Consider the following 25,662-nt stretch of genomic DNA (forward strand, 5'->3'; position numbering starts at 1 on the left):
AATGACAACTTTCTGCCATCCACTTGTTTGCTTGAAGAAATTGTGCCTGCCACTCTCGTTTTGGCATGCTGGGAAACAATACTCCCCAATTCATAATATTCCTGTTCTGATCTTTGGCAGTTATTTTTTATTGCAGCTGTACCGCCTTGTCACTCATCAGACAACTCCAGAAGATATATACTTACCACCTCAGTAACTGTATTACCCACTTCGCTCCATTGAGTGATTGTTGAAACAAACGTTTTACCAATAAATGTGATTTCTGAAGCAACTGCGCCAGTCTCCACCAGCTTAAATTCAGAGGCCCACAGAGAGAACACCTCTGTGGTTCACCAAAGCAGTGAAAAGACGTAGCATTGACAAGTTCTGGAGCGAAATCCAAAAATTGTACACAATGTGTTTAAATGCAGTTCAATTGATGCTCCATTTCTGATGGAGGCGAAAATGTCGTAGGCCCGTGTGCTCAGATTTGGGTGCACGTTAAAGAACCCCAGGTGGTCAAAATTTCCGGAGCCCTCTACTATGGCGTATCTCATAATCATATGGTGGTTTTGTGACGTCAAACCCCACAAATCAATTGATTCTCTCTCTCCCTATTTTTTTTTGTCACTGTTACTGACCAGCTAACTTCCAAGTTAACAATGAGACACTATGCCACTGTTTCTTCACAGTGACATATCCAAACCTGTTCTACATTCTGTCGATTTGATACTGTATCATGGATACTGTATCATAAATAGTATCATGGTATTGATTATATATATGTAGTTACATGTGAAGGATGGTAAGAGATCCACAGTTTATTAACTGCAAAAATCACAATCACTGAAGCCTTCTGCCTTCTATATCTAGCATGAGCATTGTGGATGTCAAGCTATTTAATCCTTTTATTAAGCACTTGTTATCGCTCTCATTTCATGCATCATCAAGACAAGATACGTAATTTAACAGTCTGCATTCTTGTGTTGTAAGATGCCGATTATCAGCCAAGCGCCTCTTCTACTACACAGCAACAGTTGTCTCACATTGTCCATTACGCCAATATGACCTGTCCATGTACAATTTAGATCTGAGGAGTGCAAAACTATGCCTTGTTATCACTCTCATTAGAGCTTCAAGTCAACTAGGAGCTGAAACTGAAAATCCTTTTTCCTTGTCGAAATCACTGTTTTTGCTAAAATTGATGATTTGAAGTTTTGTCACTTTAGCATGCTTTAATATTTGTCTTCACTGCATCTTTTGTAAGCACGAATCTGACATCTGAAACCCACATTTTTATGCAAACTAATTTATTGCCAACCAATATTCCATGGCTAACACCATATGTGCCTCAACTTTAGCCATGCAACAGCCATATTCCAGCACGCCTTGGTTTTAATCTGAAACTTGCAAGTATCAGCTGTGATTAACCATTACTTGGAGGACTTGCAAAATCTTGCAAGTTTTGAAGAGGTCTTGCACTGGGTACAACCGTACCATCAACATGCAGGGTCAACTGTGGAATCAAGAGAACATCGCAATAGTGAGTTCAAAGCCATCTGAGTGTGGCAATTTGTGCCACATGGTCGGACGGGAAGCGTGCGCTGGGCAATGCTTCCTCTTGGGTCACCTGTTCATGAGTTGGCATAGGTACTACATGCTCCCGAACTAGCTGCATGTAGTCGTAGAAAATGTAGTCCAAGCAGCCCTGAAAGCCTTTTGTGTAGTTGGTGTAGGCAGGAATGCCGCACGCACTTGCCAAAAGAATCTGCTGCTTTGCCTCCAGGCCCACCACAGCCTCTTCAACATCTGCATGCATTGGAACATTCTTGCTGAGCTTATTATGTAGTGAGAGCAGTAACATTAAAATCTTACGTGTCTCGTGAAGAATTGATTTTGTTTTAATAACCACTTTTCCTGTTTATATGACAAAACATGTAAACATTTTTTTTTACCTCACAGGGGCTCTTGAACATCTTTTTGGCTGCTTTCTGTACATAGCACATTTAGAATCAGCTAAAGCCACAATGTGCTATGATACTATGCTATACATATATTATGGGTAAAAGTCAAAGCAGGAAAGTTAAGAGTGATAGAAGAGGAAGATGAAGTGAAGCTGGACACCACGCATTTTAGGGCAGCGTACAAACGGACAATACGCAATGAAGTAACACATGACAAGCGCTGGTCTAACAAGTTGTTAGGGTTGGGCATGTTTTCTTCACATGCATTGTCTGCTTGTACACAGCCCATGCATGGTTAATTTTTTACAAACCTGCATTTCAATTCTGCTTGGTACTATTGTGTATTGTATCATAGTTAAGAATACTATGGTTAAGTAAAGAGCATCTCGCAGTGTGCTGATCTATGTTTACCATGTTCTAGCCTCGGCAAAGCTGTCACTGGCAATCTGACACTTTCACGTTTGGCTTGTGTACCTCTTGTGTCCTTATTCCCGACATTAATGAGAAATCATCAAACTGTAACTGAAGATAAATCCCTTCATCGAAACATTCGCTCTGGCGATGTTGCTTATTCAATGATTTTTAACTGCCTAAAGCCTCGTTTGCATACCTCACATTATTAGACAAATTTATCAATTATGGTAGAATGAAAATGTTGCAACAACCAATTCTTAGACAATTCTTAGATTAGGGGGCTTGGCTTCACCTTTGTGAAGACAGATAGTCATGTTGGTTAGGGCTGCAGCGATGTATTCCCTTTTCAGCAACTTTTCATCTATGCAAGCTTCCATTTTTCCTCTTAACTTCCTGTGTCTGCAATCCTAATGAAGTCATTTCCTGCTTTCCAATGCACAAAGCATGACACACAGACTTGATGTTTGTTTCCATATATGTGTAATAACAACAAAGTTCTTATATATCCTATACAGCATTCATACATACGAGCTGTTAATTAAACACACAAGCTTAGAAATACAGTTCAACCTCTTTAGTATAAGAGGGCGTCTCTGGGCAGCAGTTCTCATTTCTTTTATGAGATCTCCCTTGTAAACAGGGTACCTTGTATGCATTTTCTTAACAAAACGTATTTTACTGTAGGCAGACTGGTGTCTCATACCCATTTGTCTCTTATATTAGTGTCTTTTATAAAGGGGTTCAGCTTTAGTACATGAAAACAGTAACTGTGCACTCACTGCTGCACCAGTCTCTGCTATCTGGTGGTACATATCCACAAGTCATAAGCTGGTACACTCCATACGCAGGACAACTGTTGAAGTCTCCAGCAAAGATGACAGCTGGTACAACACCGTACTGCAATGTTCAAAGTGAAATAAACCGACAAAAAGCTAGTACACTCGCTCGTGACAATGTATACTAGAAGATCCTCACCTCTTCTGTATATTTCCCTTGCAACCACTCAACTAATCTTATACAGCAGTAAGCCTGGAGCAGCCTGATGTGGTCAGAATCTGGGTGGTAGTAAAGGTGCGTGTTGGCCACCAAAAGCAGCCTTCCAGGCATTTCCAAAGGCTCCAGGAGTAAAATCTGCGTGCAAAGTGAAAACTATATCAAAACTAGTCCAGTAACAAGGTTTCTTTATGCTTGAATACTGTGACATTACATATTCTTTCCACAAGTCTTCTGCCAATTAAAAAAAGCATAGGCACCGCTCTGCCATAACTGCATTTCTCGGGACCTTCACATAAAGTTCATCACACCGTACTATACCTATAATATCAGACAAAAAGCAGCTCATCAAAGTATTTATTTTCTACAATTTGTGAAAGTTTGCAATGTACACTTGTTGGCTTTATTGTTGTTTATAGCAGCGGTGCGAGATGGAAAGCTTTCAAACACTTACCGAGCTCTGTGATCCCTGTCATGCCCAGCATACTTACCGAAGAACGCCTCACTAAACCTTTTGCATGAGAGCACACATCAACAAATTGGCAAACTTAAGATATCAAAATATCAGTTTCAGCTATTTCGTCTTTATGCCTTATGCAACCTGCAAACATAACACCATCATGCTACCTCCTCTTTTAATTCTTTCCGTTCGTTGACAAGTATAGTCGTCATGAGATTTTCTACCTACTTGTCTACTATACCCGTCATAGTTGCAGCTACTATTCGCCCCGAGATTGGCCTATAGGAGGCAGCACTGTCACTGCACTAGTGTGGATAGGTGGCCAGTGATGCGAATATGAAAGTACGCCACGGTGCTTTTTTTCTGAGCATTGTGAGCCGACTGTAAACGCATAAAATGCGTTGACAGCTGTCTACTCGCAATATATAATCTGTTCCATTACTGAATGGATACACAAAGCTTGCCGAACATTACTGTTACTTGTAAGAGAAACGCAATCTACCATTGAAAGGAATGTTCGCGCTTGGCGACTGTCTGCACTTTGCACTATGTCACATTTGTATTTTTATTTTAAATTTTAAGTGTTAAGCTTGTGTTCAGTCTACTATGCACTGCTGTAGTGCGAATGAATTCATTCTTCATGCGTGCTGGTCTTGTATACTAAAAGAAAAAAATAAAGACATTGCATATTCTTGGGCGAACGCATGTAACCGCGAATGCGCATCCACATTTTTTCTCGCTAATTTCTTCATGGAATGAATGTAAGACAGTTTATAAGTTTATTCAGAAATGCCACATGGCGACAGCGCCTTAGTGCGCTTGTTCTTACTCCAATACCAAAATAAAAAGGTACCAGTTCAGCACATAGCTTTTTTCGATTGATTATCTGCATGGCAGTGATGCAACAAAGGATGGGTTATCTGATGAATAAAAGTCCAAGCGAATAATGTTGCTCTTTCAGTCATTCTATAACAACGGCACAAAAGCGCTCAAGGTCATGTATAAAAAAAAGATGTTTTGCGTGAAATTATACGATATAAGTGTGAGGCATGCTGTCTGGATTAATTTTGAACATCTGGATTCCTTAAAGTGAACCCAAATCTAAGCCCATAAGAGTGTGTAGAAATTTTGCCCAATGTTAAAATAGCGCCCGGTGACTCAAGTTAAATCACCACTGTGTCATTCCATTTTCTGTTCTTTAAAAAACAGTTCAAGTACCTTTAAGAACGGAAGTGTCAGAATTTACTAGACCGAAATATTTTGCTGTAGTGAAACCAGGATCATACAATAAAAGGTTACCTCAAGCACAATTAAAGCTTGTCACACAAAGCTTTTCATGCACTTTTCTACGACATATGCACATAAGCATACTGTTTCTAGGCTTGCATGTTTTAAGAGCAAAGATAGCTAAACACAGATTAAATGTGGCTGCAGACAGCATAACTTATTAAAGAACTGCTGAAATAGAATTGGCTTGCCACCTTAGTTTGATCATTCTTTGCTAGGGAGAAGTAAAAAGCATTTGTTTCACACTGCACGTTATGTTATAAACCCCCCACCCGCCCCGCCGCGGTGGTCTAGTGGCTAAGGTACTCGGCTGCTGACCCGTAGGTCGCGGGTTCAAATCCCGGCTGCGGCGGCTGCATTTCCGATGGAGGCGGAAATGTTGTAGGCCCGTGTGCTCAGATTTGGGTGCACGTTAAAGAACCCCAGGTGGTCGAAATTTCCGGAGCCCTCCACTACGGCGTCTCTCATAATCATATGGTGGTTTTGGGACATTAAACCCCACAAAGATATAAACCCCCCACCCATCTATCACCTACAGGGATCCCTCATCACTTCCGCGGGTCCACAAAGGGTCCCCGAAACATCCAGGCTGAGAACCACTGACATAGTGTGGTAACATCTTTCACAACCTTATGTAATATGCCCACATGAGCATTAACTAAGTTTCACTCAAATCCTAGAAACTGCTGAAAATGCCTTTGGATAAGAACAGGCAGGATTCCTATTAAAAAATATTTTAAGGCAACTAAAGATACATGAGATAAAGTGCAATACTATAACGTAATAATTTCACAAATGGGAATAGAACTCGCCATATAATGCTGTAAAAGCGCCCTGCCGCGGTGGCCTAGTGACTAAGGTACTCGGCTGCTGCTGACCCGCAGGTCGCGGGATACAATCCCGGCTGCGGCGGCTGCATTTATGATAGAGGCGGAAATGGTGTAGGCCCGTGTGCTCAGATTTGGGTGCACATTAAAGAACCCCAGGTGGTCGAAATTTCCGGAGCCCTCCACTACGGCGTCTCTCATAATCACATGGTGGTTTTGGGACGTTAAACCCCACATATCAATCAATCAATCAATCAATCAATCAATGCTGATAAAGCCTTGTCATGAGGCTGTTTTTATAATTAGTTTAAGTGCACGGAATAGGGTAACATTTTTTTGAATTGATGTTTGGTTTTTTGGGTTGCCTGGAATGATAGGGTTTTCGTTAACAATATCCAGTGCACCACACATTTTTTTGCCAATTCATTGAGTAAAAAAAAATCAGGCTTTCGAGACTAACTGTCAAGCCAAGGTCTTTTTTTTAATTGGTGCACAACCCCAGCGTTCTATCTCTAGCGGATTTTAAAAAATTTTAAACTGATAGTTTGTTTGACCTTAGCTAATTAAATTATTTTTATGTATAACGTTTACTTAAAGGCATATGGTGCGGTTGTTGCTAACACGCATAGCATTTACCGAGTCCACTTGCCCTGTGTGTGCGAGATGCGCACAGAGACGTGGTTGTATGCATTTATTTTTAGTTTAGTTGCACCTTTGTTGCTTTTGCTGATTTTGTTGTAAAGGCAAGAGACATTCTCATGCTGATTAATCAAAGATAATGTATAGAAAGCTGAGTATAATTGGAAATTGACACGCTTCAGCTAATAACAAAAACAGGACTGAAAGTCCTCGTGCGAGCACTTCAGCAAGTAAGCTTTATCTTCATTATGCGTCGCCACAAGGACAAAATGTTACCTGTAGTGATAATAGCTACGTTTTCACCTATGTGGATCTTAGAAATCGTGATTACGAGTAACTGCCTGCACCAAATGAGGAGGAAAAATTGCACTCTTAGAGGGCACAATGAATTGTGTTTTTTAAAATGAGGGCCCTCGGAACTTCCACCTTTAAAATCGTTTTAACTTTCAAAAAAGCTTGCATGGCCCGAGTAAACGTTCTCTAGGCCGTTTGATATATCACCGAAGCGCAACATTGTTATATGATGGGGTGAAATAGACTGCCATCGTCAGCGTTTGGTGATTAGGGAGGCAGAAAAGATGACAAAACAAACCACTAGAACATGCTAATCATTAAATTGTTCAGTACATCTTTTTTTTAATAAAATAAATTCGTTTTTTTTTCTTGAACTCTCAATATCTCAAAATCAATTTTTTTCATTACATTTGCCTCATCATCTAAATAACTTGAAAAAATAGACTGATTTTTCAACCCCAATAATCTAAACAATAATATGAAGTTACTGAACTAGAATGCTGTATGTACGTAGAATAGTTTTCATTTTTGGTACTTCTTGGTAAAGAATAGACAAAATGAACTTGCATTGCTACAAAATTTGCTAAAATGTCAACGCTTGACATAAAATTGTAGTTCCAGTTCGATTGGAAAGAGTGGCACCGACAAATGCAGTTGAACAAACCTGAACACATTACATGAAGTAGTTTAAAAGAAAATTGGTCTTACAGTAGCTTTAAAATACATGAGAGGTATAGAGCATATTTTGTGCCCTTAAACTGCATTTGCATGATGAAGTAAAACAGAAAAGCTTGTGTGTAATATGAACATAAAGGTGCTTCATGTTACCTGGAGTGCTGTTGGAAGACTTAAGATTCGGTCCCTCAGTTGCTCGTTTTTGTTGATGCTGGCCAAAATGTCAGACAATACTGGCTCCTGTGTCATTTCTGTGGCCAGTACAATACTGCGCTCATGAAGTGCCCTGTAGAGCAAGAAAAAATGTGAATGAGATCAACATTGGCTTATTAATAATGAGGCATACTAATTACTATCATCAGTTTCTTATAGCACAACACCACTTTAGATCGCTCTATTTAGTTTTTAATGTGGGCTTCCAATACAAACATGAAAAAGTGCGTAAAATGTCCCCAAAAACTGTCCATATAAAGGAAGACCACCCTTTTGAACCCCTTGGATAAGCTGTACTCATCATTGGATGTTATGCTGATATTGCCAATAACAATAATAATTAATAATTGTTTGGAATATATGTCCTAAAACTACAATATGATTATGAGGGATGCCATAGCGAAGGGCTCCAGAAATTTTAACCTCCTGGGGTTCTGTAATGTGCATTTTTAAATCTAAGCTCATGGGCCTCAAGCATTTTCAGCTTCATCCGAAATGGTGGCTGCCATGGCCAGGACTCGCATTTGGTTCAGCAGCTGAGCCCATAGCCCCTAGACTATCGTGGTGTGTCACCAATCACAGGTCACGCTTGTTCACTCTCAGCACCAAAGACAATTTACCATCTGCAAATGGCTTTGGCTTCACTTTTTAGCTGCAGAAGGGCTCTAAAGCTAAAGAAAACATGGCTTTGCGCGTTTGCCTTGTGTTTAGCTAGGAAAAAGTGATTTGAAATAGTGGTGCATATTAAGAGTGCCAAAAGCAGAGAAATTTCTAGAAAAAGAGCTGTCTCTTGGAGTGGTTATCCAAAAGCATCATTGCTGAACACTGAATTTGACTCTGAGAGCGAGATCAGCATTTTTGAAGACCTTGTATATGTCTTAGCTTGTCAGATTTTGCTAGCCAAGAAAGGGCTTCACATGATGACAAGAGCAATCAGGACGATGATAATGCAATACATAATATTTATGCTAGTACAAAGCGCATCTATGCACTTCACATTTTTGTATAGCATATCAATTAAAGTAAATATGGGGCATTTCAGTGTGTTGTATCCCCTCCAGGGCAGCCGGGTAACTTAAACCCGCATCATGGCTAACGCTAATCAAGGGATAGTCATATGGCAGTGGAATTGCTGCGGCTTCACCAGAAAAAAGGCAGTTCTACAGCAACAGATCAGGCACTCAACACGAAAACCAGAAGTAATATTACTTCAAGAAACGCTTACAAACGTGGCTACTTTAACAGGATACGAAGCGCACAACAGCGAAATCAAGGGAAGGGGTTTATGCACGCTCGTAAGAAAGCATCTCAGGTTCGTTGACCACGAACTAAGTGGCATCCAGATGGAACATGCTCTCATCGAACTGGTCCCCACTAAACGAAGGAAAGAAAGCATATTCATATTGAACGTTTATAGCAGCCCGTCAAAGCAGCGTCAACGATTTAGGGTGTTGCTTCAGAAGACGCTCAAGATTGCCTGGTCTCAGGCGCTTGTTGTAGGGGGTGATTTCAATGCAGCAGACGCAGCGTGGGGTTATGGATACAGCACGGCCAAGGGAAGACAACTCGGCCAAGACACGCAGGAACTCGACTTCACTTTAATAACAGATCTGGCGCACCCGGCATAGGCAACTCCACCACCAGGAACACGACTCCGGACTTGACCTTCGTAAGAAATGCCCGCGCGGCAGCCACCACGTGAAAAAACACATATGCTGACCTGGGGAGTGACCACATGGTTATCTATAATCACGTTTCGAGATCAGACAAAGTGCAGGTCAGTAAATCAAGATTTGAATGGACTGATTGAGACGATTTCAGAAAAAAACGAAGGCAACAAGAGTCTACAGAAGATGAAATCACGGACATTGAAGTGTGGACCTCCTCACTGGTAGCGGATACCATCAACCAAGATGATGATGATATGTGGGGTTTAACGTCCAAAAACCACCAAATGATTATGAGAGACACCGTAGTCAAGGGCTCCGGAAATTTCGACCACCTGGGGTTCTTTAACGTGCACCCAAATCTGAGCACACGGGCCTAGAACATTTCTGCCTCCATCGGAAATGCAGCCGCCGCAGCAGGGATTCGATCCCGCGATCTTTGGGTCAGTAGCTGAGTACCTTAGCGACTAGACCATTGCGGCGGGGTAACTTCAACCAAGGCAATTGAAACCGGGATCTAGACAGATGAGATGGACAGCCGCCTGGCACATCTCATTGAGGCTAAGAACTCTATCTTAGCAAGATGAAAGGGACAGGGGCTCAATGGAAGACTCAGAAAGAAAATAGTGGAGATGAACTGCAACATCGAGGAACACTGCCGCATTCTCAACCGCCAGCAATGCAACGAATTACGTAATTCAGTGGACGGGCAACTACACAATGGCAAAGCGTGGCACCTGCTCAAGTACCTGCTGAACGAAACGAAGACCAAGTCACATCAGAGAGACTGCCTTGCCCATCTGTTACACAAGGAAATCGAAAAGCACGGTAAAGATTCAGTGGCTGCCAGTACCTACCACACACTTCATCTGTGCCACACCGCCCGCACAAGGCGGACGCAAACGAGGAATTGGATAAAGAGTTCAGCGTAGAAGAGATCAGGACGGTGCTGCACATTCCTAACAGCATATCGGTGCCGGGTCTAGATCGGGTATTGAATCGTGCTCTGAAAAATCTCGGGGACCGATTCATTCAGTGGTTAACTGAATACATCAACAACCGCTGCCAGCGTGGTTGCTTGCCGGAACAGTGGAAAACTGCGAGAATGCTCCTTATCTCTAAACCTGATAAAGCGCCAAGCCTCGACAATCTTTGCCCCATATCGCTGACGTCATGTGTCGGCAAGACTATAGAGCACGCTCTACTTAACCACTGGCAAGCCTATCTAGAGCAAAAAGGGGCATATCCACCATGGATCATCGGAGTCCGCCCACAGCTATCCACACAAGATGCAATGCTACAGTTGAAACACCACATACTCGATGGCAACACGAAAGAACCAAAGCAATTCTTGGCCTCGACCTCAAGAGCGCGTTAGATAAAATCGCACACTCGGCGATACTGCACCAATTATCTCGGCAAAACCTCGATCTACGTGCTGTTAAGGGTAGGAAGTTGATGATGGCATCCCACCGCTGCCACCAGTTGTAAAAGGTATGAGGTTCATGATGGCATCCCACCGCTACAGGTCGATAGCAGGTACGGCGAGTATCCTTAGTTAGCTGGCTCCCCACTGTCGTCCGCATAACCAATCTTCGCCAGTGAAGGGACGCATTAAGAGAGAAAGAACGAAGGTTTATTTACATGATAGTTGAAAGATTGAGCTGTACACAGAGTCAGCTATGTACAAAGACTCGGCTCATGACTCCATTCTTATTTACAAAATGTCTTCGGCTTTTATAGCCTGCCGTCTCCTTACACAGAGGTCCGAAGGAGACGGTGACCTCTCTTGCCACAAATCAGGTGACAAAGTCTCTGTGGTCTACCCACCAGAAAGGTTGCAGATATTGCACCACTCAGCTGGGCGAAAAGGTCCAATGATAGCACGAGCGCACCACACAATGACGCACCCGGCCCACGCCTTGAATGCACCGCAGGGCGAGGAGGTAGAGTCTGGAGAGGGAAAGTGAGCTCCTCCGGGGAGATGGCCGCTGACACGACTGTCAGCAGCGGTCGATGGCTGCTTTCAGCTACAGGTTTCCAGAACTCTCTTGAACATGGAAATCCAAACGCTCGAGCCCTGAGAACTGCTTCTTCGACGTCTTCCCACGCTTCCGGAATGACGATCCTTTTGTGACGATTTCGTGTTGGTGCCTACAGCCGAGTCGAGAGGTTGACTTTATGAGAACTTCCACAGTGGCACCGTCCCATGCTGTTTGAATCCGTTCAACAAAAGGGTTGTTTCGCGAAGCTTTCATTGAGACCAGACCACTACCTGGAACCTCTACAGGACAGCGTCTAGCCGACTGGACACCAATGGGGTTGAAAGCCACCTAGTAGACCAGCTTACGCACAATGGCGTCTGTCCAGACGAACAGCCGGGCCAAACGTAACAGTGCGTACAACTACGTAAAAGATTTCTTGACGGACAGGGGAGCCATTTTCGTGGCAGGAAACCTTCAGCTAGAAGACCCAATGTTGGGAAGCACCGGCACCCTGCAAGGATAGGTAATCTCACCCATACTCTGCAACATAGTCATGATTGGGCTCACTAAAAAACTGCAAGCAATTGAAGACGTCCGGTACTCAATCTACACCGATGACATTACTATCTGGGTGCACCGAGGCAGTGATGGCCACATCGAAACGGTGCTACAACTAGCAATCGACTATGTAGAGGAATATCTCGAGGGAACGGGACTACGATGCTCGCCGAAATAGTCCGAACTCCTGCTCTACCGCCGCACACAGAGGGGTAGACCACTCCGGAATAGAGGAATGACGTCGAGGACCAGACGAGAATACGAAGAGATCAGGATACGCACGAGTATGGAGCAACGATCCTGATAGTAAGGAGAATAAGGGTCCTCGGCATGATCATCTAGGCAAACCGAGCTAATGGCAAAACGATCACTAAACGAAAGCACGCAAGACTACTAACGCCATGAGAGTTCCCAAAGGGGTCACTAGCAGAAGAAGCGGAATGAGAGAAGATAGTCTCATACGACTTATACACTCTTTCGTCTCATGTGTCACGCTGTAGACGTTGCGGCATTTCACAACTGGTGCAAGGCAGAAGAAGCCAAGATCAATGTCCTCATCCGCAGAGTGTACACGTTGGCACTTGGTCTACCCGAGTCCACCAGCACGCACCTGCTGCTTTAACTTGGACTTCACAACACTCTAAGCGAAATAGCCGAGGCGCAGCGTGCTTCACAACTGTAAAGACTATCGGGCACGACAGCGGGACGCCAGATCATGGAAAGTCTCGGCATCTGTTACTACACCGAACAAAGCCAGAAAGTCGCTGTGGCAGACGCGATCCGACAAACGATAAGGGTTGACCCAACTCCAGGGAACGTTTACCCGGAACACAACCCGGGCAGAAGAGTCGCCAGGACAAGAGCTCTCTTGCGCTCTTACACCGAGGAAGTGAGAGCACGGTTGCTTGACGCCGCTAAATACGCAGACCGCTCGCGATATACAATCATAGTCCTTGATCGGAAAGGCGAAACGAGAATATCGGCAAGTGTTCTATGTGAGCACGCACAAGAAGCGGAGGAAGTAGCGGTGCCACTCGCGCTCACGGATTTGTCATGCACTACTGTCCTCTGCGACTAGAGACATGCGGTAAGAAACTTTGCCAGAGGATGGATCTCGCAACAAACGGCCAAAGTCCTGCACAGTAGAAAATTCTATCAGGAGGCAGAGCTTCAAACCAGGCTCCTGTGGTTCCCGGCTCACATGGGAGAGCTATCGGAGACACACCGCAACCTAAACAAGATGGCACACGCCAAGGTGCGCGAACTCGTGAACTGCGTCGGCAACCGTCCTCTATGGGGAAGCACTAAAGACCGTTTGACGACCTATAATGAAATTACCAAGGCTTTCTACCTGGCCCGCCGAAGCTTTCCTCCGCCCAGCAAGAAGCTGAACAGGATGCAGGCGGTGGTCCTTTGACAGCTGCAGACGAACACGTATCCCAACCCATCACTGTTTAACAGACTATACCCTAATATATATCCAACAAATATATGCAAGATTTGCCATTTTGAGGTTGCCACATTAAATCACATGCTCTGGAATTATGCCAAAAATCTGCAAGGTGCTAAGTGCTAAATCCAGAACCCTCCCGCCGCCGTGGGTCGCTGCGCTGTGCAGCCCCTGCCTCGGCGACCAACTCTGGGCATCCAGCAGGCCCACGAGGCGGCGGTAAGGCAAGGCCTTGACGTCCCCGCGCGGGAGACCTAAGGCCCGGTCAGCGAAAGCTATGCCGGACTACCAATGAAGTTGTTACCAACAAACCAAAGAAAGGTGCAAATGAAAAAAAGTTATTACACACCTGCACACATTAACAACTGATCAGTCATTCATACACATGTTATACAAGATAAAACTAAAGAGTGTTTCAGTAGCACACTGCTTTTTCAAAATAGTTGTTTCCAGATTGCGTCCTCTAAGTTCTTTTTCCAAATGACTTGCTTTGCATTTAGCAACTAGTTGCACATTATCAATGAGCAAGTTGATTGAAACTCACATAAGTTTCAAAGTGATAATCACATGGCGTGACATTATCAAGCCATTTTTCAAAATATTTCAAACAGCAAAAAAAGGACTTTTAAAACCACTATACACAGGCTGTGACAAATAAGCAATCTTTACAAAAAGATAAGCACCCTTGTCCACCGCAAGTGAGAAAATGTAAAAGGTGTGCTAAACCAATTTGTTCTGTTAAGCGCACCCATTACAGAATTTCACTTGTCTGCATGTAATATAACCAAATAAAGAGAGCACTAAACCTATTTGATTACAGTACCTGAATTTTGATAATCTGTAGAAACAAGCCACCCCTTCTGCCATAGGGCTACACTTTTCTGTGTAGTAGCCACCAAAGCCATGATCCCCAAGTATAGGCTCTAGGTCTTGTTGAAAAACTCTGCGATCAACTTCTTGAAGGCACACGAGGTCTCCCTTGTAACCTGCAGAGGCATGAATTTATTCGCAACTGTAGAATGCAATGCAGCAGTGAAATAAAACCCAAACACTCGATACAGTTGGATTCAAGTGAATGAATACAGGTTAATTTAGTGCATTATTTAAATTAATTTATGCAATAGTGAAACAAAGTTCACCAATATGCTGTAATCTGAGTGTCCATCAAAATAAAGAGCAGCTTACCCAGTAGCTCTTTTACAAGCAGCTGCTTCCTGTAGCTTAAGTCGAGGGCATGCGCTGCACAATATGGAAATAGTTCAGACCTTGTGAACTTGGTGTCAGCATACACATCAGCAAGGAGGTTATAAGAAATACATCGGAACCTGTGGCGATAATGAGAGTAAAAAGTTACAGTGCTGTTTAGAGGCAGCTTAGTTCAAAGCAATGCAGGTTGGGCTTTCAGGAACCAGCACAATTGTTTAGTATTTAATATACCGACTTCTTGGTTTGTAATGGCAGGGGCTAGATTTCTGCGTTTGTGCAATGATCACTTGTTCTTGGTGTTCCAACAACAGCATCTGGGCTGTGTTATGACAGTGTCGGCATCTGTCACTACACCAAACAGTGTCTTGCTGATACTTACTGCAGGAAATGCTGAAATTTTGTATCTGCAAATTTAATTTACATGCCCTGCATAAGAATAGATAGTGCACTGGAATGCTGGAACTTAGGAGCACATGCACTTCCCAGAACACACATGTACAGTGCTTGGCTGGACTCATCGGAGGCAGCATGTGTTGGTCTAAAGGAGCACTGACACAAAATTTAAAAGGCGAGGTAATGAGCGAGATAGATTTATGTGGAGACATACTCAACATCTATGAGATATGAAGGGCAAATATAGTATAGAACATATTTAAAATCAATTTTAAAGTGCACGCCGCACGACTGAGCGAGATGCGGAGTCCCTTGTGACGCCGACATCAATGCAGGGACAATGTCAACAAACCTACGTCAAAAGTTTGTGTTGGCTGCTTGCCGGTACATGCCTTACGCTTGCGCTATGTTTGATTTTCTCCTCCCTGCCTGCAGCTTCACGTGTACTGGCTGTGCAGGATGTGAGTGCGGCACCCACTCGCGCGTGCTCTTGCACATGGCACCCATGTCACAGTATTGCATGGTCACGTGGCCAGCTGTGTTTACCTTGCCCGTGTAACTGCTCTTGCCTCACTTGGTGCTCTTTGAAACTAAAGCTAAGACTGAGACTGGGCACTCTAAAAACGTCTCTAAATAAATAACTCTCATGCATTCGTGCTAACAAGGCTTCCAGTCATGATAAGTGGGTCATAAGCAATCTATTGTGATAAAAAAAAAAACACGGTAAAAGTTTTTTGTCAGTGCTCTTTAGAGTACAAGCCATTGTCCAAAATCACCCATCATTTTTGTGACATCGGCTTTGCCCCCCTCTCCACTTATTACACAGCCTCCCAAATCTCAAATAATATCATGTGAGCATTCACCATATGGCATGGGGATGCCCTATAACAGCTCAAAGTGGCCAGATTGATGAGAGTAAGTGCAAGCATGTAACGTACACTCCCATACCCGAGCACCATTTACCACCCTCTTTACTTCAAGAAAAATGTTACCATTTCTGAAATTGAACTACTGCATCCACATATGCCCTATAGAACTAAGAAATAAAATGCATACATTAATCAAAATAAAAGTAATTTATTGAATAGATTAGGCATATTTAGCTAACAATGGCGAAGCAAATTATTAGGGCACATTAATTCCTGAAAGTGAACACCTTAGCAGACAACACTTGTTGGTGTGCGTGATGCAGGGATGTGTACTGATGTGCACCAAACGCTTCTCTTCATATTAAGACACCAATATTCAATGTTGTCAATGCTGGCACAGAATTATTCTAGAATTTGGGATGCTGTATACTCAAACTGTCGTCATAACTCCTGTCCAGTGCTTGATCCGTGAAAATAAGCACACGTACACTTACAGAAAATGTGACGAAACTGTACAGCACCTGCTGCACACTTTTTTAAAGCTCTAGCTAGAAACAAGATATGAAATGTCGCTAGCACATTTGCAAGCCATGTTGGGTTTTGTCTAATTTAATAAAAATGACACACATCTCAAAGCTTATTTTAGTACTACAAAAATGTTTCATAGTTCACGTCAAACTGAATCATAATGCGGTACTTCATTTTAAAATGTACATGTTACTGGCAGCCTCTGACGGGCCATGAACAAGACTAGTGTGCATTTTAGTTGCTTCTAATCAATGTTAACAGTGTTGTGTGCATTGCATGTGCTTTGAATTAATGTTAACAATTTTTTTCACTAATAAGTACGATAACTTATGTAACAGAAATTAATCATTCAAATTTCAAAAAAACCTAATTAGATCAAGTTGTCTGAAAACATACCTTCCTGGTGCAGTGAAGAAAGGCGTGAAATACTGCCTCACTTCAAACGGACATGAACCAGGGCCAGCCTCAACAGTAGTGGTCGAAACCACTTCAACTGGCATGCCCGGCCCAGTGCAAGGTGTCAGTATCAGAAGCACATGACGTCCAATGTCCGAAGCAACTGGCGTAAGGAATGAAGCACTTTGGTGCGTGTTCACAAATAGCTTGTTGTTTACTCTACGCATTTCATGGCTAGGTGGCTTTTCGCCCTTCATGACACTCATGTACCAGGCCAGTTTCCAGTCACACAGGCTGCAGTTCTCCAGCTCAATGTGCACATAAGCAGGAAAGCCTACCATGAAGTACTTTGGGAGGCGAACACTTCGTACGGTGGGTGCATTTACCGCAATCACGTACCGCTCCTCACCAATCTGAAAGGTGAAAGAATATGGTGGCACTTAACTCCCACACCAGAGTTTCATCTTTGAAAGCAGAGCTGAATGTGCCATCGCATGCTGTGCACAGGCAATTTTCCAGGTTATCTGTTTTTTTTTTTTTTTTTTCACACCTTGTATCACACTAACACGTGATTTACGCAGACACGCACTTCACCGCCATCTCATACGTCTAGTCGCACCAACCATGCTTTATTAGTCAATCTTATCTTTGCCCGTACCAAAAAAAATATGAAAATTCACCTTCAACATTATCAATAAGAGGATTGAATTAATTACCTTCCGGGATTGCTACAATAAGTGAACTTTCTTTGTTTAATTTATAGTTGATATCTTAGCAACTTTCATTACCATGCTTACATCAACATTATGCTTTATACCATGTTGTATTGCTTACTTTTGTTGTATTGCTTGCCTTGTTACAACATTTTATGAATTTCTGTGCTACAAATATGTATCCGACTACAATTATTCATCCTTTGTAAATATTGTGCCCCCCCCCCCCCCTATATAATGCCCCGAGTGGGCCCTTATGGTACTTAAATAAATAAAAAACTGATAGCGCTACCAGCACGAAACAGTTTCGAACGGTCGTAAACTCCGCCTTCGGTGCATCGATATGTTTAACAGCACGAGATATCGCCGTATACTTACCAAATGAAACAAGTAACAGTGTCAAACTTGAAATTATGTCGTAGTAGCAACATCAGTCGACCAACAGGTCCAGGTATCCAGAAAGAGACTTATAAGATTTAATAGAAAGTTCGACGCGGTTGAGTCGAATGACCAAGCTTAGAAAAACAAAACTGTTATGTGGAAAAACTTTCATCACCTGCAGTATAGAACCATCTTTCCAGGCATCGCCATTCGCCACATCTCCGGACACGGGCAGACCGTCGTGTTCCAAAGAAACTGACAACTCCGGTCGCAAGTCGACTTTCGAAGCGTCGTCGTTAGATGAGCCATCTTTCTTTTTTTTCCGTTTCTTTTTTCCCTCTTCCACGTTGGTAATGTTGAGCGCTATCCTACTAAGTACTACACGAAGCTCTTCCGTTGAATCGCGATTTAGAGTGTACTGACGTTCTGCGAGGTCCCCTGAAGCATACTTAAACGACAAACGAAGCCTGCTGCTTTCGGAGTCGTAATTAACGTAAGCTAGCTTCTCCGCTGCGACGGCAGCGGACGACATTGTGATCCTAAAGTGCAGTATGAAATGTGCTAATTTCGGCGTCACAAAGCGTGCAAATATCATTGCTTGTCATTAGGTCAACTGTTCATTGAAACGCTGGATAACCATACTACACTGTAACCATACAATGCGCTGTCGAATGTTTACTTTCAAGTGAAAGTTGCGATGTGCGCTGCCATTGTGCCGCTAGTTGCCAACAGTTTTTTTGTTTTGAACGCAATTTAGAGATTGTTTATTATTATTATTATTATTATTATTATTATTATTATTATTATTATTATTATTATTATTATTATTATTATTATTATTATTATTATTATTATTATTATTATTATTATTATTATTATTATTATTATTATTATTATTATTATTATTATTATTATTGACGACTTGTAAATATCTCGTCGTCGTCCGAAAACATCATCCGCCTAATTTTGATGGCGCAGTCCGTGCCAATGTATCTATGAAGGTGTTCTGTGGAAGCACGGAGGAAGGACTTCCTCAGTGTGTGGAAGTATCTCTAAACGTTGGCCCATGCAGCCTGCTTATAGCGCATTGCCACTTTAGCAGCCTGTAGGCGCGATATTAGGCTACAGGTGACAGCAGCAATTTTGGAACAATTTATCGTGATTTCATATACATTATCGTGAATAATTCTTGGTTGATCATGTAGTTTGCATTATTATTAAACGTCTCATATATTTTGCACTGATAATGAGCGTTTTTAGCCTGTTTTAGGCCTCTATAGACCACCGCGCGATTGCGTCACATCAGACAGTGGATGGACGAAACGTACACTTGAAATATAGGTTAATATATATTACGGTTGTTGTTCAGCGACAAAAAGACATCCATCTGACCGCCAAGGAGGTTAAGTTCTAAGTATAACCTCCTTGCTGACCGCTCGCTATATATATATATATATATATATATATATATATATAGCGACAAAAAGCGACAAAAAGCGACTCTGACGAAGGCTGGTCCACCAGCTGAAAACGTTTAGTAAAGACGCTTCCACGAAAGTTTCGTCGCCCCTTTTTTGCCTATTTATATATATATATATATATATATATATATATATATATATATATATATATATATATATATATATATCATCATCATCAGCCTGACTACGTCCACTGCAGGACAAAGGCCTCTCCCATGTTCCGCCAGTTAACCCGGTCCTGTGCTTGCTGCTGCCAATTTATACCCGCAAACTTCTTAATCTCATCTGCCCACCTAACCTTCTGTCTCCCTCTAGCCCGCTTCCCTTCTCTGGGAATCCAGTCAGTTACCCTTAGTGACCAGCGGTTATCCTGTCTACGCGCTACATGCCCTGCCCATGTCCATTTCTTCATCTTAATTGATTTCAGCTATGATATCCTTAACCCCCGTTTGTTCCCTAATCCACTCTGCTCTCTTCTTGTCTCTTAAGGTTACACCTACCATTTTTCTTTCCATTGCTCGCTGCGTCGTCCTCAATTTAAGCTGAACCCTCTTTGTAAGTCTCCAGGTTTCTGCTCCGTAGCTAAGTACCGGCAAGATACAGCTGTTATATACCTTCCTCTTGAGGGATAGTGGCAATCTACATGTCATAATTTGAGAGTGCTTGCCGAATGTGCTCCACCCCATTCTTATTCTTCTAGTTACTTCAATCTCGTGGTTCGGCTCTGCGGTTATTACCTGCCCTAAGTAGACATAGTCTTTTACAACTTCAAGTGCACTATTACCTATCTCGAAGCGCTGCTCCTTGCCGAGGTTGTTGTACATTACTTTCGTTTTCTGCAGATTAATTTTTTGACCCACCTTTCTGCTCTCCTTGTCTAACTCCGTAATCATGAGTTGCAATTCGTCCCCCGAGTTACTCAGCAATGCAATGTCATCGGCGAAGCGCAGGTTACTAAGGTATTCTCCATTGACTCTTATCCCTAACTGCTCCCATTCTAGGCTTCTGAAAACCTCGTGTAAGCACGCGGTAAATAGCATTGGGGAAATTGTGTCCCCCTGCCTTACACCCTTCTTGATTGGTATTCTGTTGCTTTCTTTATGAAGCACTATGGTAGCAGTTGATCCCCTGTAGATTTCTTCCAGAATGTTTATATATACTTCATCTACGCCCTGATTCCGCAGTGTTTGCATGACGGCTGATATTTCTACTGAATCAAACGCCTTCTCGTAATCTATGAAGGCTATGAATAGTGGTTGGTTATACTCTGAGCATTTCTCTATTACCTGATTGATAGTATGAATGTGGTCAATTGTTGAGTAGCCTGTTCGAAATCCTGCTTGTTCCTTTGGTTGATTGAATTCTAATGTTTTCTTTACTCTGTTAGCAATTACCTTTGTAAATAGCTTGTATACTACAGAGAGCAAGCTGATCGGCCTGTAATTCTTCAAGTCCTTGTCATCTCCTTTCTTATGTATTAAGATGATGTTAGCGTTCTTCCAAGACTCTGGTACTCTTCCCGTCAGGAGACACCTCGTAAACAGGGTGGCTAGTTTTTCTAACACAATCTGTCCTCCATCTTTCAGCAAATCTGATGTTACCTGATCCTCACCAGCAGCTTTGCCCCTTTGCATGCTCTCCAAAGCTTTTCTGACTTCTTCTATCATTACTGGTGGGGTGTAATCTGGGTTACTGCTAGTTCTTATAGTATTAAGGTCGTGGTTGTCTCGGCTACTGTACAGATCTTTGTAAAACTCCTCCGCTATTTTAACTATCCTATCCATATTGGTAGTTATTTTGCCTTCTTTGTCCCTTAGTGCATACATCCGACTTTTGCCTATCCCAAGTTTCCTCTTCAATGCTTTGACACTTCCTCCGTTTTTCAGAGCGTGTTCAATTCTCTCCATGTTATACCTTCTTACATCGCATACCTTACGTCTATTAATCAACTTCGAAAGCTCTGCCAGTTCTATTTTGTCTGTTGTACTTGACACTTTCATGATTTGACGCTTCTTAATTAGGTTCTTCGTTTCTTGGGAAAGCTTGCCAGTGTCCTGTCTAACTACCCGGCCTCCAACTTCCACTGCACACTCCGTAATGATACTCGTCAGATTATCATTCATTGTATCTACGCTAAGGTTGGTTTCCTCACTAAGAGCCGAATACCTGTTCTGCAGCGACACTCTGAATTCCTGTACTTTCCCTCTCAGTGCTAGCTGATTGATTGGCTTCTTGCGTATCAGTTTCTGTCGTTCCTTCTTCAAGTCTAGGCGAATTCGAGACCTTACCATTCTATGGTCACTGCATCGTACCTTGCCAATCACTTCCACATCCTTAACGATTCCAGGGTGTGCACTCATTATAAAGTCTATTTCGTTCTTATTTTCGCCATTAGGGCTCCTCCATGTCCACTTGCGGTTTTCTCGTTTTCGGTAGAAGGTATTCAAAATCCGTAAATTATTGCGTTCTGCGAATTCTACTAGTAGCTCTCCTCTGGCGTTTCTAGTACCGATGCCATAAACTCCTACTGCCTGGTCTCCAGCCTGCTTCTTCCCTACCTTTGCATTAAAGTCGCCCATCACCATAGTATACTGTGTATTTACCTTACTCATTGCCGATTCCACGTCTTCATAGAAGCTTTCAACTGAAGCGTCATCATGGCTGGATGTAGGCGCGTAAGCCTGTACTACCTTCATTTTGTATCTTTTATTCAGTTTAATTACGATACCTGCCACCCTTTCATTAATGCTATAGTATTCCTCTATGTTGCCAGCTATGTTTCTGTGAATTAGGAACCCCACTCCCAGTTCTCTTCTGTCTGCCAAGCCCCTGTAGCAAAGGACGTGCCCATTCTGTAGCACCGTATAGGCCTCATCTGTCCTCCTAACCTCACTGAGCCCTATTATATCCCATTTAACACCCTCTAGCTCCTCGAATAGTACAGCTAGACTTCCCTCACTAGATAAGGTTCTAGCGTTAAACGTTGCCAAGTTCAGGTTCCAATGGCGGCCTGTCCGGATCCAAAGATTCTTAGCACCCTCTGCTGCGTTGCAGATCTGACCGCCGCCGTGGTCAGTTGCTTCGCAGCTGCTGGGGACTGAGGGCCGTGAGTTATTTGACGTAAGCATGTGGGAGGTAGTGGCCAGATACTGCACCAGGGTGGCCAATCCTTCTCTGGTGAGGGAGTGCGTTCTCGGCGGTGTTTGCCGGTGAGGCCGCACCCCAGGCCTCCTAATGCAGTTCCATCAACACGCGGATTTTTTTTTTTTAATCCGGTTGGGAACTGCGCGGTACCGGGATTTGAACCACGGACCTCTTGCATACGAGGCGGATGCTCTAACCACTACGCCATCGCTGCTCTCATTGCAATCTTGCAACTGCGCAAAACCTAGTAGTAATGAAGATAAAGAAAAAAATGTGGCAAAAAAACAGTGCCACATTTTTTTTTTTCGTACTAATGGTCAATCCCAAATATTTTACGGTATTAACAAATTCAATACTTTGGTTACGGACATGGTATTTATATTTAAGAGGTGTTTTCTTGTGTGTTACTGTAAGAGCGCAAGTTTTTGAGTAGTTAACAACCATCTGCCACCTCTCACACCTGTCAGCAATTTTGCACAAGTTGTCGTTAAGCAATGATTGATACAAGGGGCTACTGACAGTTGTATAAATAACACAGTCGTCTGCAAACATTTTCACAGTCACTCCCGCGTCAATATCATCGCAAATATCATTCACATAGATCAAGAACAAGAGTGGTCCCAGGACCGACCCCTGGGGCACTCCTGACAATACATCAAGGTTTTGTGATTGGCAGCCGTTAATTTCTACAAACTGTGTTCTGTTTTTCAGATACGCAGAAATCCAGTCCACGAGGCGGGGAGCAATCCCTACACGCTGCTAAAGAGTGTGGTACCCTATCAAAGGCTTTTGATAGGTCCAAAAATATTGCATCTATTTGTTTTCTGTCATTGATAGCATCAGCAAAGTCGTGTATGACTGATACGAGCTGGGTCGTCGTTGATAACTTTTTTCTAAACCCGTGCTGGAAGCTGCCTAATATGTTTTTTGATTCGATTGATTGATTTGTAGGGTTTAACGTCCCAAAACCACGATATGATTATGAGAGACGCCGTAGTGGAGGGCTCCGAAAATTTTGACCACCTGGGGTTCTTTAACGTGCACCCAAATCTGAGCACACGGGCCTACAACATTTCCGCCTCCATCGGAAATGCAGCCGCCGCAGCCGGGATTCAAACCCGCGCTCTGATGTTTTTTTTTTTTTTTATTCCAAGAACGAAGTTATCTGGCTGGAGAGGATGTGCTCAAGTAGTTTACAGCAACTACTGATTAATGATATTGGCCTGAAGTTCGAAGCGAGCAGTTTGCTTCCATCCTTGTGGACTGGGACAATTTTTCCACACAACCAATCAGAAGGTAGGCAACCGTCATCCAAAGATTTAATGAACAAAATATATAAGTAATGTGAAATAATGTCTGCATAACGCTTCAAAAAGGCATTAGGGATACCGTCAGAGCCAGAAGACTTCTTGGTATCAAGTTTTAGAAGAAGAAGGCAAATACCATTTACATTTAAATCTATATCCGGCATTACGTTGGGCGAGAGAGAAGATGGTTCCGGCGGATTATTGGTTAAACTCTGTTGACTGAACACACTGTGGAATGTTCTGTTTAGCTCATTAGCAATTGCGTAAGGATCAGTAACTGCGCAGCCGTCAACGCGAAGCTGTTCAACAGATTTTTTGTTTCCGGACAAGTATCCCCAAAACTTTTGCGGAGCGTTTTCCATGAAGTTAACAAGTGTCGTTCCAAAAAAAATAATCTCGAGCGGTCCGTATTTTGTGCTTCAGTGTTACTGAGAGGGAAGATATGGCCTGGTTATCTTTACGCGCTGCTTTACGTTTTCTTGATATTGTTCTTTTCAATTGTATTATATCGCGTGTTATCCAGGGGTTGCACCGTTTCTTTTTCTGAAATTTCGGTACGAATTTATCAAAACACGATGCAGTAACGTTTTTAAACGTATTCCACAGACTTAATACGTCTCCTCCTGCCTCAAAGTCACCGAAGCACAAACCAAGTTTATCTGTAATAGCTTCGTCATCCGCAGCAGAAAAATTGAAGACACTCTTGCTCGCAGAATTCTGTTTGTCAGAGCAGAAATTCGCGGTAAGTAAAACCAGCTTGTGATCAGAGATTCCATCATAAACACTGGCCTTAGTGTCATCTGGAAAGTTTCCAACAAATAGAAGATCTAGTACACTTTCAGTGCTTCGAGCTACTCTGGTAGCATCTTTAACAAGTTGAACGAGATTAAAGTTCAGCATCAATTCAAGCAACAAGTTACAGTTCGCTACGTCTGCTGAACCTGGGTGAAGAGTGTTCCAATCAATTGATGGTAGGTTGAAGTCCCCCGCTAATATAACTTTTTGATTAGGCTTGCACTTCTGCTGCATGTAAGACTGAATGTTTTCTAAAAACGACTCCGGCGAAGAAGGGAGCCGGTATACTACACCTATGAGAGCCGAGAGCCCACGAAAATCAATTTGACACCATACACTTTCATTGTCGATTATTTCGTCCATAGTTATGCAAGTGATTTCCTGTTTGACCACCAAAGCAACGCCTCCTCCTTTGCAGCCTCGATCACGTCTAACCATTTTATGAGTTGGAGGAACTATTTCAGAATCTAGAATGTCTAGAATTTTTAAGGTGGGCTGGAATTAAATTTTTTTTCCTGCAGCTTGCGAGGAAAATAAGCGCTCAATAGGAATGCCTCATCGTAATCGTATGCAGAAAACATCAACCCTGTGCATGACAAAACTGAAATGCGAAGAAGCCTAATGCGGAGAGCACTGTTTATAGAACAATTTGAGGAATTCGTGTCTGACAGAATGCAAATGCTATTCAATAATGCAGCTAAAAATGTCATACATGTTGCTATTTTTTAAGTGACTAAATTCTAGAATTTAGTACACCGAAACCACGATTGGACTACAAGGTATGCCACATGGCCCCCAAAAGTGGTCTAGTGATTAAAGTGCTTGACTGATGACCCAAGGTTGCAGGATCGAATCCTGGCCGCGGCAGCCACATCTCCATGGAGGCTAAAACGCTAGCGGCCCCTGAACATATATTCAGGTGCACGCCGAGGAACCCCCAAGTAGACAAAATTTCCGGTGCCTTTCACTACAATGTCCCTCATGATCATATTGTGATTTTGGGACATAAAACTCCAACAATTATTAAGGTATGCTACAGGTGGA

General features: G+C 42.8%; 1 protein-coding gene across 2 annotated transcripts; it reads right to left on the bottom strand.

The window, feature by feature from the left end:
* Window positions 1-782: 782 nt before the first annotated feature.
* On the bottom strand, window positions 783-18,602 carry LOC119176704 (2',5'-phosphodiesterase 12). Of its 2 annotated transcripts, XM_075876888.1 has the most exons (8): window positions 18,067-18,602; window positions 16,798-17,210; window positions 14,591-14,730; window positions 14,229-14,391; window positions 7,686-7,818; window positions 3,333-3,488; window positions 3,137-3,254; window positions 783-1,788 (listed from the first exon to the last, which is right to left on the bottom strand). In XM_075876888.1, exons 1-8 carry the CDS (start codon window positions 18,484-18,486, stop codon window positions 1,529-1,531), a joined length of 1,803 nt encoding a protein of 600 aa, XP_075733003.1. In that variant the 5' UTR covers window positions 18,487-18,602; the 3' UTR covers window positions 783-1,528. The 2 variants fall into 2 exon arrangements, with proteins under 2 accessions (XP_075733003.1, XP_075733004.1); XM_075876889.1 differs by lacking the exon at window positions 3,137-3,254.
* Between the last annotated feature and the right edge of the window lie 7,060 nt (window positions 18,603-25,662).

This window comes from Rhipicephalus microplus, chromosome X (assembly GCF_043290135.1).
Source record: "Rhipicephalus microplus isolate Deutch F79 chromosome X, USDA_Rmic, whole genome shotgun sequence".
Classification (NCBI taxonomy): domain Eukaryota; kingdom Metazoa; phylum Arthropoda; class Arachnida; order Ixodida; family Ixodidae; genus Rhipicephalus; species Rhipicephalus microplus.

Excerpts from the sequence above, each read along its gene's own strand:
- LOC119176704 (XM_075876888.1), bottom strand. The coding sequence starts at position 18,486 with ATGATATTTGCACGCTTTGTGACGCCGAAATTAGCACATTTCATACTG. Across the intron at positions 14,392-14,590 it reads GCTTGTAAAAGAGCTACTGG|GTTACAAGGGAGACCTCGTG; the intron begins GTAAGCTGCTCT and ends ATGCCTCTGCAG. Across the intron at positions 7,819-14,228 it reads TACAGATTATCAAAATTCAG|GGCACTTCATGAGCGCAGTA; the intron begins GTACTGTAATCA and ends CTTGCTCTACAG.